The sequence below is a fragment of the Camelus ferus genome, chromosome 13 (genome assembly GCF_009834535.1).
Source record: "Camelus ferus isolate YT-003-E chromosome 13, BCGSAC_Cfer_1.0, whole genome shotgun sequence".
NCBI classification, from domain to species: Eukaryota; Metazoa; Chordata; class Mammalia; order Artiodactyla; family Camelidae; genus Camelus; species Camelus ferus.
In genome coordinates, this window is record NC_045708.1 from 23,524,760 (window position 1) to 23,539,171 (window position 14,412).

At 44.3% G+C, this 14,412-nt stretch overlaps 1 protein-coding gene across 1 annotated transcript in view; it reads right to left on the reverse strand.

Moving 5' to 3' along the window:
• Positions 1–14,412, reverse strand: part of CSMD2 (CUB and Sushi multiple domains 2) — a 473,825-nt gene that overhangs the window by 78,252 nt on the left and 381,161 nt on the right. The window contains 2 exon segments of the mRNA XM_032495868.1: positions 9,558–9,703; positions 11,086–11,263. Of these exon segments, the coding sequence (XP_032351759.1) occupies positions 9,558–9,703; positions 11,086–11,263 (324 nt within the window).

Sequence of the window (14,412 nt, forward strand, 5' to 3'; positions counted from 1 at the left end):
CTGGAACACAGTTCCACATGTTCACGTGGCATTCTTACCCTTTACCAGTTGTGGCTGGAATAGAATGTAAGACTTTTCCTGCATGCAGTTTTCCTTGGAATGTTGCATTCTGTTTGGAGGATTTCACTTTGTTTTTCTACAGATGTGTCAGCTGAAAAATGTCATTTTGAAAGACACATAGCTTTATGAAGTGTGAGTATTAACACTGAGAGGCACTTCTTGGGAAAACCAAACAGGTTTCATTTTGATTTCACATAAACCAGGGAGGACCAGGCTATATCTGATGCATGCTTCCATTTTTTTTCTCCAGGAAAATTGCTCCAACAGATACTATCAACAGAGAGCCAGTTTCTCCGTCCCTGGGTGCCATAATTCTTGACCCATTTAATATTACCCATTGAGAGCCTGCCCTGGACCAGGCACTGTTAGGTGCTAACAGTGCAACAGTAAGTAAACACAGTCCTCTCCCTCTCAGGACTTAGAGCCATGGGCCAACAGTCCTCAATTTTAATCTTTGACAACTTGATAGACAACAAAAAGAGTACTACTTCTTTCCTTTTAGTTAGCATTTGATAACTAGTTGGGATAAATATTTTTTCACTAATGGACTATTTGCATTTTTCCTTTTTAACTCTCTATCCTTTGCCTCTATTTTGCTTACAAATTTGAAAAACTTCATGTATACTTAAGATCGATCTTTGCCTGGTAAATCTATTTTCCCAACTTATCATTTGCTTTTACTTATTTATGGCACTCTTGATTTGTACAAGGGTTAAATTTTCATTTAGCCAATTCTGTTTTCCTTTATAGATTTTTTTTTTTCCTATTTGACACCTTCCATTCTCAGCCTCCTGCTTACCTTTAAAACATACCTTCTAAAACATTCTAAGACACACTTAATTTTTCCCAGAAAAAAATCAATAAAGAAATCTCCACTTAAACACAGGCTGGGTATTTTACCTTTGTGGTTGTTAGTTGTAATGGGTGATCTCCCATTACCTTTTTACCATGAATTTTTAAAATTACAAATTTCTGCTCAATGAAGAAAGCTTGGTGGAATACTGAAAAGCAATAAAAATGAAACTTCCCCAAATCCCACCACCTGGGCATATCCATTGCTAGCATTTTGGTGTATGAATTTTGCTCTTTTACAGACAACTCCCCTCCCCAAAATACACACACTGGAGCTACCATGTTATTGCTACAGAACTCGAGGGCAGGGGGGCATTCAGGGCTCCTGTTTCCTTTTGTCCCTCCCCCTCTTGCTCCCCTGGGATGAGGCACTGGTACAGCCTAATCAGACTCCGGGACATGTTAACATGCTAACTAGCGGGGAGGGGTCCTTTCCGTAGGTAAAGCAGCAGTCAGCTCAGCAGTAGCCATGGTGGGTCCTTATTACACTGTACTCTCTCTCATGGACTCTGGATACTTCTTCCTCATGCTGATGGGTGTGTTGGATTGACCTTACATCTGAAGCTTTTAAAGCCAAATTAGCTTCAGGAAAAATGTGGTTCATATGGTTTGCTTCAGTTTACCAGATGACTCCGGGCTCTGCATTCGAATTTGGGGTCCAAGCCCAGCTGATACTAAAATGCTTTCCTTTGTCATTGTTCCTTGTGTATATCTCTTTCCCAAGAACCTCACAAGGAGGGGTGGCTGTGGTCTAGGTTAGCAGTCCCTCCCTTATGACTGCATCCCTTGGTTATACCATCATCGGAGCTCCCAAAAGAATGTTATGCTTTTTTTCACTGAACAATATCAACTTTTCTTGTAGTCAATGAATTATATTCTACATGAATGATTTTTAATGACTATATTTTCCTCCATTTGTGTGTGTCATAATTTGTACACCCAATCTCTCCTATTATTTTATATTTGGACTGTTTCTAATTTCCTTGTTATAAATAGAACTTCAAGGAATACCTTAACACACATATCTTTGCACAGTTCCCAGAAGTAGGATTAGTGGGTCCTAGATCATTGTTAATTAGGAACCTCGGGTATAAGTAACATAAATCAACTTAGGGCAAAATAAGCAAAAAAAAAAAGCCTCTCAGAGAAGAGGGAACCCAAGGGTGGATCTGTAGCCAGACTTCATAAAGGTAGAGGACAAAGAACTGAAGGGCCACCAGGAACTTGGGAAACTCTCCCACGCGTCTTGGAGATTCGCTTTGTACACATAGGACTTTTCTGTTTCCCAGTCTCCGTGTACAGTAGAAGATAGGTGATCCATTGCTCTTGGATTTATATCTTCTCTCTTCAGGAGATAAGTCCAGGCAGAACCAGAATCTCTCAGGTTCAATTTCAAGTCCCCAAAAGAGAGCATCTGATTATCTCTGCTGGAGTCGGGGCAGTTGCTCACCTTTAGTTCCAGCTACTGTCACTGGGGTTGGGGGTACATGGAGAGATGTCATGATGTACAAACATAGTTGAAAGGTGCCCACATGAGAGGCGTGGTTGAGGAGACCATTGTGAGTTGTGCAGACACCTGGAGATGTTTCGACTGTAATTAATCAATTGTGTTAATCTTTTGATATGTATTCTTCAACTGCCCACTGTCAAGTGGCCTCTTCCTGTAAGCTTCCCAATAGAATTGTTATTTAAAAATTATCATTAGAGATTATTATCTAATGTTAAGGAATCCACTTCTTCCATTTAATGCTTTTTGCTCTGAATCCTGTTTTTTCCTTTAATTGTTATTGTTTGTGTTTGCCAAATATATCACCGCCCAGACTTTTATTTTAAAGCTGTCACATTGTTTTAGTTGTATTCCTGGTATGGAAAATCTGGTTATAATATTTAGCGTAATCTAAGAGTCTTTGAGTTTTTAATAAGGTACTGGGCTTTAATACATTTGCATTTGTCATAATAATGGAACTATTTTATTTTCTGCTCATCCTGTGCTTTCTGAATCTTTGTTTCTACACAGTTTCCTTTGTTTTCTACCTTTTATATATGAATTATGTTTTGCTCAATTTTCTTCTTTGAGTGATTTGTAAGTACTATAATCTATTCTTAATTTATTAGTGACTAAAATAAATACTTGGAACCCTTATTTTTATAATTATAGAAGTTAATGATTGAATAATATCTATTGATCCAACCCCCCATGGAAGAGAAGGACATTTCATTTCTCTCCCTTTTCTAACTACTTGGGCATTTGCTAATATGAAATTACTATTTTTAAACTTTTAAGAATTATTATATTTACATTATTTTGAATCTATTTTCAATTGTTATTAGACTTACATCTGTGATTAGCTAGTCACTGCTTCCCGTTTTTATCTTTCCTTTCAGGCAACTTCTCTCTATTGAGTTCTATTCATCCTTCATTAGGTGGCTGCTTCCTTGAGTAACAGTTCAAATTAAGACTACGGGTGACACTAATTTTAAGCTCTTGGATATCTGCGAATGACTCTCTCTTGCCTTCACATGTGATACTCCCAACAACTTTTTCTTTTGAACATTCTAACAATGCCTCCTTTTATTTTGTGGAATCAAATGCTGAAAATAATTAATCTGAGAATTGTTGATTTTGGCTCCTTGCGGTTAACTTTCTCTACCTGGATGCTAGTAGATTTCCTCTCCCCCTCATCCTTCTAACTTGGAAAATGAGCCAGGCTGTTTTTGATTTCTCCTGGTATCAAAACAGTGAGCTCTTTTATCCTATATGAGCAGGTTTTCCTTCACTTCAGGGTGTTTTTTTCCTTTATTTCTATTCCATCCACGAGGTTCTTTTTCTCATAAATACTTTTTTACCAGTACGTTGGTTCTTTGGTTGCTGGGTCTCTATTTACCATCTTCTCCCCTATCATTTTCAGTTCCTCGCCCTTTTCCCTCTTCATGTGGGCTTTCTAGGTTGTCCTCCATATCTCTGAATTGTTTTCTACAATGCCATTTCTGCTCTTTGCTGATTCTTATGTCAGTTTAAACTATGCAACAGCATTTCTTTTAAACCTTCCTTTTAAAATAGCTAATTCCCCTTGTAAACAAACATTTTGACTTGAAACAAAGATATAGGAAAAGTTGGAAGCATAAGACACAATATTTTTCTCATGAATCAACTGAAAGTAAGTTGCCAACATGATACCCCATAACCACAGAATATTTTAGTGTATACTTCCTATAAACAAGCACATTCTTCCACATAACCACAATACAACCACCAAAAAAGGAAATTAAAGGGATATGTTGCTGCCATTGAATCCTTACATTCTGTTCAAGTTTTACTACTTGTCTCAATAAAGTCATTACTAGCAAAAGAATCCAGTTCAGAATCATAAGCTGCATTTCACAGTCATGTTTCTTAGTCTCCTTTAGTCTGGAACAGTTGCAAAGTCTTTCCTTGACCTTAGTGACTTTTACACTTTAAAAGGTTATATGCCAGTTAATTTCTAGTATGTAACACTATATTACATTACCCTCAATTTGGGTTTGTCTGATTCCTCACAATTAGATTCAGGTTGTGCATCTTTGACGGGACGATCCCATAAGTGATACTAGGTTCTTCTCACTGCATCCTATCAGGTGGGGTATGATTTCAGTCTGTCCCATTACTGAGGATGCTCACTTGGATCACCTGATTAAGGTGATGTCCTCCAGGCTTCTTCACTGTGAAGCTTTTCCTTTTTCCCTTTATAATTGTCATGTGAGGAGGTAGTTCGAAGCTACTGAGTTACTGGTTCATCCTTCATTGGGTGGCTGCATCCTTGAGTAACAGTTCAAATTAAGACCATGGGTGACACTAATTTTAAGCTCTTGGAATATCTGCAGATCACTGTCTCTTGCCTTCATAAATGTCCTGTTCCTCATAAAACTTTTAATCAATCACTCACTCAATCAGTAATTAATGTCTGTGTGGTTTTACGTGGTGTCCTGGTCTACTCAACAGGTTACAATTTGTTACCAATTTTAATTCCTATGATGCTCAAATTATTGCCATCAAGGTCATTGGGCGCCCCTGGAAGCCAGCTTCTATGTCCTTTTGGCATATCTCCATCATTCCTGGAGCACTTCCTCTCTTTCTGCCATAAGATGTTGCAGCCTCATCTTGTACTCTCTCTGCCTAGTCCTGGAATCAGCCATTTCTTCAAGGACTGAGCCTTGGTCCATTTTTAGTGGGAAATGGTATTTAGAAACCTATATCTGACACTAGATGTGTTCATTACTACTGAGGAGTCATTGCTTCAAAGCCCTCTTAGTGGAAGGGGTAAGGAATATATGTATGTGTACACATGCACACATACACCCCTATTTACTTCTATACCTGTCTGTACATCCTGAAAACCATGGCTCACACTGATACCTTTAATTCAAATTCAATTCACTGAGTATATTCTGTTTGCTCTTTTCTTATTTCTAACCCTCCTCTCTGACAGTGAGACACCTGCTTTCTATTGTCCTTAATATATTAACTTATTTGATCAATCACCTGTATGGATCCAAGTTCCCATCTCTACTGCCACTCCTCCCTTGAGTGAATGTCCTGCCCGCCCCACTTGGGCTCTGATCGATCCTCTTTGCGGATAACCTTCTCACTCTGCTTCGGCTCTGATACCCTCCACAGACGCTCCCTTATTTTGTTTTGAGCTCTGATATCCCATGCCAGCCCTGTCCCTGTATAGATACCTTCTCACCCCTCATGGGCTCCAATGCCCCATGCCAGGCTGCCCCTCAGTGTGGGTCCTTCTCTCCTCCAACACCCTGGCCTGGGCCATGCCCTGGCAGGTGTGGGTGCCTACGTTGCTCCATCCCATCTAATAGCTTTAGAAAGGATGTTCAGGAAGGACAGGGGAGAGATTTAGCTCCCCTTTTATTAATCTCTCAGCCAGATACCTCTTATTTGGAGTCCATGTTACCCAGAGTCTTACGCTGGAGGCAGATGCTTTTCAAAATTTGCTTCTATTTCCTAAACTGTATATTCCCAAGGGCATTTTTCTCTGCAATTCAAATCCTCTTTTCTCATTTAAAAAATACTGTAGAATGGAATACTACTCAGCCATAAAAAGAATAATACCCCTTGCAGCAACATGGATGGACCTAGAGATTGTCATTCTAAGCGACGTAAGCCAGAAAGAGAAAGAAAAATACCACATGATATCACGCATATGTGAAATCTAAAAAAAAAAAAAAAGGGAAAAAAAGGACACTATGAACTCATCTATAAAACAGAAACAGAAATAGACTCTCAGACTTAGTAAAGAATCTTATGGTTACCGGGGAAAGGGGGTGAGAGGGGATAAATTTGGGAGTTAGTTTGCTATTTAAAAATGTTAGCCACTATATATAAAAATAGATTTAAAAAGTTTCTGCTATACAACACAGGGAACTATGTTCAATATCTTGTAATAACCTTTAATGAAGAAAAATGAAAACAAATATACATATGTATATGCATGACTGGGACACTGGGCTGTACACCAGAAACTGACACATTGCAACTGATGGTATTTCAACAAACAAACAAACCCCAAAACCGTGTTTTGATGAAGGCTAAATTTAAAAAAATACTATAGAATATTGTCATAAGTCTCCTTTAAGGTTCTTTTCTTCTTTTTTGGTTCTGATATGAAAAGAAATTTATTTAGAGCTAATGTTCACCTACAAAAAGGCAAGCATTCTTTCTCCCAACCCAGTCCTAAGCCCTACTCTTTGCAAGTCTAGCTCCTTCTTTTTCTATAATTCTTGTCTCAAATATCACCTCTTAAGACAAATTTTCCACAATTATTCTACATGAAGTAGATTCCCTTTTTGTTTGCTATCTTATTTGTTTCTTTCATAGCACTTGTTACAAATGGCCAAGGTTTTATTTGTCTGCTTACTTGTTTGTTATCTCTCTCTTCTTGGAGGAAGAAAGCTGGGGGGGCAGGTACTTCACAGAGCAGGAAGCATGAATAGTCAATGAAGTTATGAAAGGATGCTCAGCCTCATCATGAGCATAAAAGTGAAATGCTACCCACTGGCTTGGCCAAAATTTATAAGTCCAATAAAGCCCAGTGTTTGCAAGGATGCAGAACAACAGAAGCTCTACCTCAGTTGCTAGAAAGAGTGTGAACTGTTATAACCACTTTGTGAGATCACTTTGGCATTACCTAGTAAAACTGAAAACATGAATACTTAAACAACTTCACAGTTCCACAGAGGCATGTATTCTAGAGAAACTCTTGTACATGTGCACGAGAAAGAATGGACAACAATGCTCATACTGTTTGAAATAAAATACTTAAATGCCTACCAACAATAGATTAGATAATGACTGTATTTCTGCACAATGGAATACTATATAGCATTGAAAAATGAACTAAATATAGTCACATGCATCAGCATGAATTTCAAAAACTTAATTTTGAGTAAAGAAAGCTGGTCACAGAAGAACACTTACTAAACAATTCTATTTCCATAACAGAAATAAGATGCAAAATAAAACAGTATCTATTTTTGGAGACACATAGTAAAAGTATAATGAAAAGCAATGAATGCTTAACAAAAGATTCAGGACCGTGGTTAACTCTGGGGTGGAGGGGCAGGGGGATGCGTCGGAGGTGGTGCACAGGGGCTTCAAAGGCACGAGTATTCTTTTTCATAGGCTCAGTGGTGAGGGTTCATCTTATACTTCTCTAAACTGTACACAGATGTTGCACACACTTGTATTCCTATATTCCAGTGCTGTATTCCACACTTTACCCAAAGCTCTATGAGTGGGTGTAACGAGCCTCCCTGCTCACTCAGCCCCTAGCACAGGGCCTCTCCCACTCAGGCCTGCTGGCTTCCATCCTCTCTTGCTCTGGCCCTTGCCTGCTCCTCTAGGTGATGAGGCCTTGCACCATGGTTTGAGCCAGCACCTGAGTCTCATATCTCATCTGAGGGCATTGAGGCACTGTGGCCAGGATACACACAGGAGCGGTGTTCTCCTGGGCAGACTGACTCAGGAGAACTCGGGAACAAGGGTGGCTGCGGGCAGGTCTGGGCCTCCTTCCCCTGGTCCTGGCACAGGTCAAGGCTCGAGAGCAGGAACCAGCGATCTAGCACTGAGGTGATGTCATACTGATCCCGGTAATCTCGAAATATAATAATGATGATGATGGTGGATGATGATGAAAACTGCCACTTACCAAGTGCCTTTTACACTCTGTGCTAAAGCGAAGCATTTCCGTGCACTATTTCATTAACTCTGTGAGGTTAGGTACTAATATTCCCATTTTGCGGATAATGAAACCGAGGCTTAGAAAGGTGAGAAGACAGACCCACAGTCACACAGCTGGTGTGCGGCAGAGATGTGAACCCAAGTGTGTGTGACTCTGGAGTCCACACTCTTACCACTCTGTGAGCAAGTCACATAGAGTCAAACCGCATTGTCTTCAAAGCCTGGGTCCCATGAACGGGGTGAGGGGTGTGCCCAACAACGTCCCGAGGCGGGCCGCGAGGGCGGGGTCTCACCGCCCTGACGCGCGCACCTTGGGCCCAGGCTCCCTGGGAAAGGCGGCTGGAGCTGCCTACACTCTTAACAGTGTTTTTTGTCTCTGTCTCCTTCTGTCTCAATATCACTGCCTGTTCAAGGACTCGGGGCTGAGTGTATTTGAGTCTCTCCAAATGCACATGTGGTGCAGAAACACCGCGCAGCCCCACCAGGGCAGACAGCGCAGGCCTTGGAGGATGGTGTTCTCGTTCCGTTTCTGTCTGTGTGGGTCTGGCAAGTTCTCCAGCCTTCCTCGGCCCTCATTCCCTGGTTTGTAAAGCGGGGTAATAATATCTGCCTTACTACCTCACCGAAGTCTTAGAGCTCACAGTCTCCAAGCCCCTCATTCCGCCGGTGAAGAAGCTGAGGCCTCACACTGGGGAGAGACAAGGTCAGACACTTGGCCTGAGGTGGACCCAGGAATAAAGTCATGTTTTCCTGACTTCTAGTTCAAATAGGTGTCGTGTGCTACAGACTATAAACTGTATTCCACAGCTAGGCGCAAGCTCACAGAGAACTTTCTATAAGCTTTTCTATGCTGTGTCCATTGTAACACAAATGAGGAAATATCCAGGCCCATAACTTTGGGCTTTTAGAAGAACATAGGCTGTTGATAAGGACAAACAACCTGAATGGCTCATTCTCCTCAACCTGAATTCTCCATGACTTCGTTGTGCACAGCACTTCCTGCGGGGTTGACAGAGGCCCTGGATTTTTTTGGAATGCGACAACCCCCTGGAATGTGCTAAGGGACGAGGTGGCACACAGGTGAACGGATAACCCAACCACTGAGCTGATGTGAAGGATGGATGAGAAGCCACACCCTGCTGCCTCTAAACTTGAACTTGGCACCAAGGATCAGTGCCATGTACCTCTGTGCCCCACTGTGTGGAGGGGAAGGAAAACTCACCTTTATGGAGCCCTGTGCTGGGAGATCTCACACATGCTACACATTTAATTCTCAGAACTCTGAGGACCCTGAGGTGGAAAAGCTACGTGACTCACCCCAAACCACATGACTGGCAAGCGGTGGGGCCAGGAGTCAAGCCCAGGCTGGACTTGTGAGCCTGGCCCTTCCCCCCCAACAGGCTTCCATACTGACCTGAGAAGGTAACGGCAAAGATCCCGCCTGTGGCCGCATCGCGGTGGAACTTGAGCAGAACCTGGTTGGATGAGCTGTGCATGGTTTTCTTGGCCGAGCTCCGGCTGAAGGCTCCGAGCTGTGGAGCTGTCTGCTGTGGCCCATCCCTGCAAGAGGAAAGGAGGTCCCACATGTCACCAGTCACCATGGCTGCCTGTTCCACTGGGCGCGTCAGTGGCCTTGAGTGAGTGGCTGACTGTGGCTCCTCTTGCACCCAACACTGTCTTTCCCCCCATGCTCTGAACTCCTCTGTCCAATCTCCCAACTCGGTTGGCCAACAAAGTTGATAGAATCAGCAAAGCCAACACTGATTGCTCATTTTCACTGGATTCTCCCCGAGTCCAGCCTCCCTAACAGGCTCTTGGGGCAATACTCTCACCCAAGAAGCAAGAGCCATGGGGCAGAGCTGTGGGTCTTACTGCAGCACTAGGAGGGGGCTAGGATGCAGGGAAGTGTGGGTGGCTCATGCTGCTGTACACGCCAGCCCAATTTCCTTGTCCCCCAAGCAGAGAGACATACCCGGGTTGCCTTCCCAGGGCAACGGATTTCATCCCTGCAATCTTATCTAGCCCCTCCCATTTATGCTTAGCCTTCATCTGAAAACTAAGTGGGAAATTAAACCAGGGCAGTCTGGTTACAGTTATCCAACCCTGGAAATTCTGAGAAGAGACTCCCACTGTCTCCTGCAGATTCCCAGAATGGCAGTAACTTCCAAACAAAAGAATTTTTAAAGTATAGATTTGTCCAAAGATTCAGTGGCTTAGAAAAAACTGTCTAGGAAACTGCACTTATCAACTAATAATTCATATTCCCATTTTAAAGTTAACTCAAGATACTTTAACTATATAACTCAGAGCTGGGCTGTCCAGTTTGGTAACCACTAGGCCACATGGCAGCTATTTACATTTAAATGATTCAAAACTTAATGAAGTTTAAAAATCAGCTCCTCAGTCACTCTTGTCACATTCAAGTGCTCAACAGCCACATGGAGAGAGAGTGGCTACCATCTTGGACAGCACGGAGATAAGACATTTCCATCACGGCAGACAGTCCTGCTGGCAGCGCTGGCTCAGCATGGGATGGCCAGTGGGACATCGCAAAATCCCACCCCAAAGCTCATTCATTGGTCTGGGTAGGTTATCTTAGGTAAGTGAAGAATCTTGGTTTGGACTCTGGAAATACTGAGAAAAGTCGACTCATTTATGCTCACTCCTATTCTCACATCCATTGGTACTTTGACTCTTTGACTGACCCCTAGCAGGACTCCAGGTTGGGAGCCACTGCCCTGCCATTCCTTTCCCTTCAAGGAGTCATAAAGGACTAATTGAAGCTAAGTCCTCATTCCACTGTGTTTATTTGAGACCCAGGAGGCTGACAGCCATTTAAAACCATTCAGCTTTTGGTTTTCCGGACAAATAGATGGGCAATCCAGTTGAGAGCCTGGCTAATGCCCTTCCTCATCGGCTGTTGACATGGCGGCTGGCCCTACCAGACGGTGATGAAGTCTCCAGAGGGCTCTGTCTGCAGCAGGCTGAGGTTGAGGCGGATGCCATGACCGATGGGAACGGTGATCAGCCAGCCACAGTCCTGTGAGCTGGAGTACGGACTGGGGAAGCCCGGGGAGTACACCGTGCCATTGAAGGAGGTGATGTTCCCGCCACAGGGGACTGCCGGGTAGAGGACACAAACACAGATGAGTGCTGAAGGTCACCTCCCACCTGAGACTTCAGATGACTTCCTAATGCGGTCCCGGATCCCAGCACCGAATCATCCTGCTCCAGGAGGAGGCGGCACTGAGGATAGCTGGGCCCGGCTTTCCTCACCATTCCTGACACATCACAGCCCGAGTGGTCCCCAATCTTCAGTGCAGGGCCTTCCGTGGGCCTGCCTCAACCCCTATATCCCCTCTATCTCTCATGGAAAAGACCTGCCCAGAAGGAAGGGCACACCAAGGCTACCCCCTCTCCTTTCCTAGGAATGTTGGAGTCAGGGCTCCAGCACTTTTGCTGAGAAGAGGTTAGAAGTTATGGTATGATCTCTCTTTCTCTTTTTATTCTAAGATTTTTGGCCCAGTCTTCTTGGTCTTAAGAGTTGAGGATTCTTGTGGTGAAGCTAAGGTTGGGTTCAAATCATGGCTAAACCATTTACTGACTAGATGACCTGAGACAAGTTGTGCAGTCTCTCTTTTTTCACCTATAAAATGGACAAGAATCCCCGCTCGGATGAGGTGGCAGTCAGATGAACTGACACATGTAGTGTTCCGCTGGTACCAGCTCACGGAGAAGGCATTTGCTGCAGAGATATGATCCTCTCTCCCTGTCTTCTGGTCTCCTCACTCTTAGACTCACTCTGATCTAGGCTTCAGGTAGGGGGATGGAAGAGTCCTGGACACTTGCATGGCATTCATATTTAGTCACCAGGGAGGAGAACAGAAAGAGATTCTGAGCAAAAAACCCTGGTGCAGAACAATGAGCGTATTGGCCGGCCTGGGTCATCCAGAGATGTGGGCGGGGCAGACCAGACTGAGAAGAAGGAATCCAAACGCCTCCAAGGGGAGGCCGGGTTCCTGCGAATGCAAACGTATCCTGAAAGTGGCGTGCATGGACACGCCATCCTTCCTCCGTGTACCGAACATCCACTCAGTGGCAGGCACGGCTGAGGGAGGCAAAGGACAGCAAGGATGCCACGGCACAGGATTCTGTTCCATGGCGCTCACCATCTGCTGGGACACGGCCACGCGTACCGGCATCTACAGCACAGGCTGGAGCACGCCATCACCATGGAATGCCACGGGAATGTGTCGGGGAGCCCCTCCTCTAGCCTTTGAGAGGAGGGAGGGAATCCTGGCAGGATTCACATTTAGACTCAGACCTGAGGGAGGATAAGGGCTAAACAGGTAAGGCAGGAGAGAAAAGCCACGTTTTACGAGGACAGAAGAGCATGTGCTCAGAACCAGAGGCAAGAAAGTACGGGACGTGGGGAAAATGGAAAGTATTTCAGCTTAGCTGGAGCATAAGTCTGTGAGTGGAGAACAGCAGCAGGGATGCAGGGACAGGCCTGGGGCACAGGCTGTGCTGCAAAACGCACAGGAGGCTGGGATTCCCCCAAGGGAGATGGGGGCGCCTTGCTGGCTTCTGAGAGGGGAGTGTCTGGAGTATATGGATGGCTTTGAAGGCTCACTCTTACTTCATTATGAAAATGGACTGAGGAACACAAGACTGAAGGTTGGGAGCCCAGTGAGGAGCCTCATCCCAGTGGCAGCCTAGATTAAGGCGGAGGCAGTGGATAGAGAGAAGTGGATGCATGTGAAGAGTAATTAGGATATAGAGTTAGCAAGACTCGGTGTAAATATCGGATAAGTGAGAAGGAAGATGCTCAAATCGATGGCTGAATAAGCAGGTGACTAGAGGTGCCCTTTATTACACGAGGATTTCAATGTAATGGCAAAAAGACGATGACTTCAATTTTGAATATGTTGGGATTTAGATGTCTCTGGATTACTGAAGGTATTTAGTAAGGAATTGGATACATAGGTGCAGATCTTAGGAAACAGAAAAAGGTTGCAGGTACAGATGGCATCTGGATATATGAAAGAAGGGAAGAGAATCTAGGGGAAAAACTTCAAAGAATAACACTTACAGGACAAAGAAAAAGATGACCAAAAAGTTGGCAGAAAGGTAATTGGAAAAGCAAGAGAATATGGCGTCCAAGAAGCTGAGGGAAGAACTTTCTCAGGAGGGAAAAGGGCTTCCGGCTCAAGATGTCTGATGAAGAAAGCACTGCTCTCTCCTCTCCCCTGTGATGCCACAGAAAGGAGAAAACAGGGAACAAAAGGAAAAAGTCCACAGTGAGGGCTGTCCCTGAGCATGTGACCAACCAGCAATTCCAGGATGATGCACCAGTTACGCATAGGAATAGTTTTGAGACTCTGAAAACTAACTGGGGAGTTTGAGAAATTATGGTCTTATATTCCAACACCAGAACAGCTCAGTTCTGCAATAAGGTCTCTTTTTCTAGGGAGAGTTAATACTTTGAGCTCATAATCTGTGAGCCAGTTACCGTTCAGGGTGCTTTTTACGTGAACCATCTTGGAACCCTCTCAGCTCTTACAAAGTAGAGGTGAGAAGCCCCATCGCACTAAGGAAGAAACTGAGTGTCAGAGAGGTGAGGTGGTTCAGGGATGAAACCCAGGGCAATCTGACTCCAGAGCCCGGGCAGTTTCTCCTAGACTCCACTGTCCCCCTGCCAAACCTTCCCCTTTCAAGACAAATCGCAGCTTCTCCTCCAGGAAAATGCTGGGCTCCAAGGGTAGAAAAGGAAGGAAAATGAAACTGAGGTGTGCAGACAGGGGTCGGGGCAGCACAACCTCTTGGTCTTCCTCCATCCTGGTTCTGGTTACTGAAGACGCAGAAAGTGCCACCTCTAGCTCCCTGATATCATCAGCTCAGATCTCTCTAGCCTCATGTAGGAGAAAGAGAAGAAGCTGGGGTGTGTGACGAGAGGGACAAGAATTTCCTAGAAAGAGACTTTATTCTCTTCTCCCTTTGGGATACTGGTGATTAACTCTACCCCTCCACACACCAGTGGGCTCCTACACTCTCCTGCAGAGTCTTCCCCTCTGACTGGGGACACCTAGCCCATGGGGTTGGCTCTTCCCAAAGGCTGAGCGTGTATTCCTTTGGCTGGGCCGCACATCTCCTCCAGGTCCTCCTTAGCGTTGGCCCAGAGCCCTGTCCCTGGGACCTTCTCCCTGGACAGACTCGGTCCCATCTGTATGAAAACAGGATGGATGAGGTTTGCTGGGACCTCCCAGCTG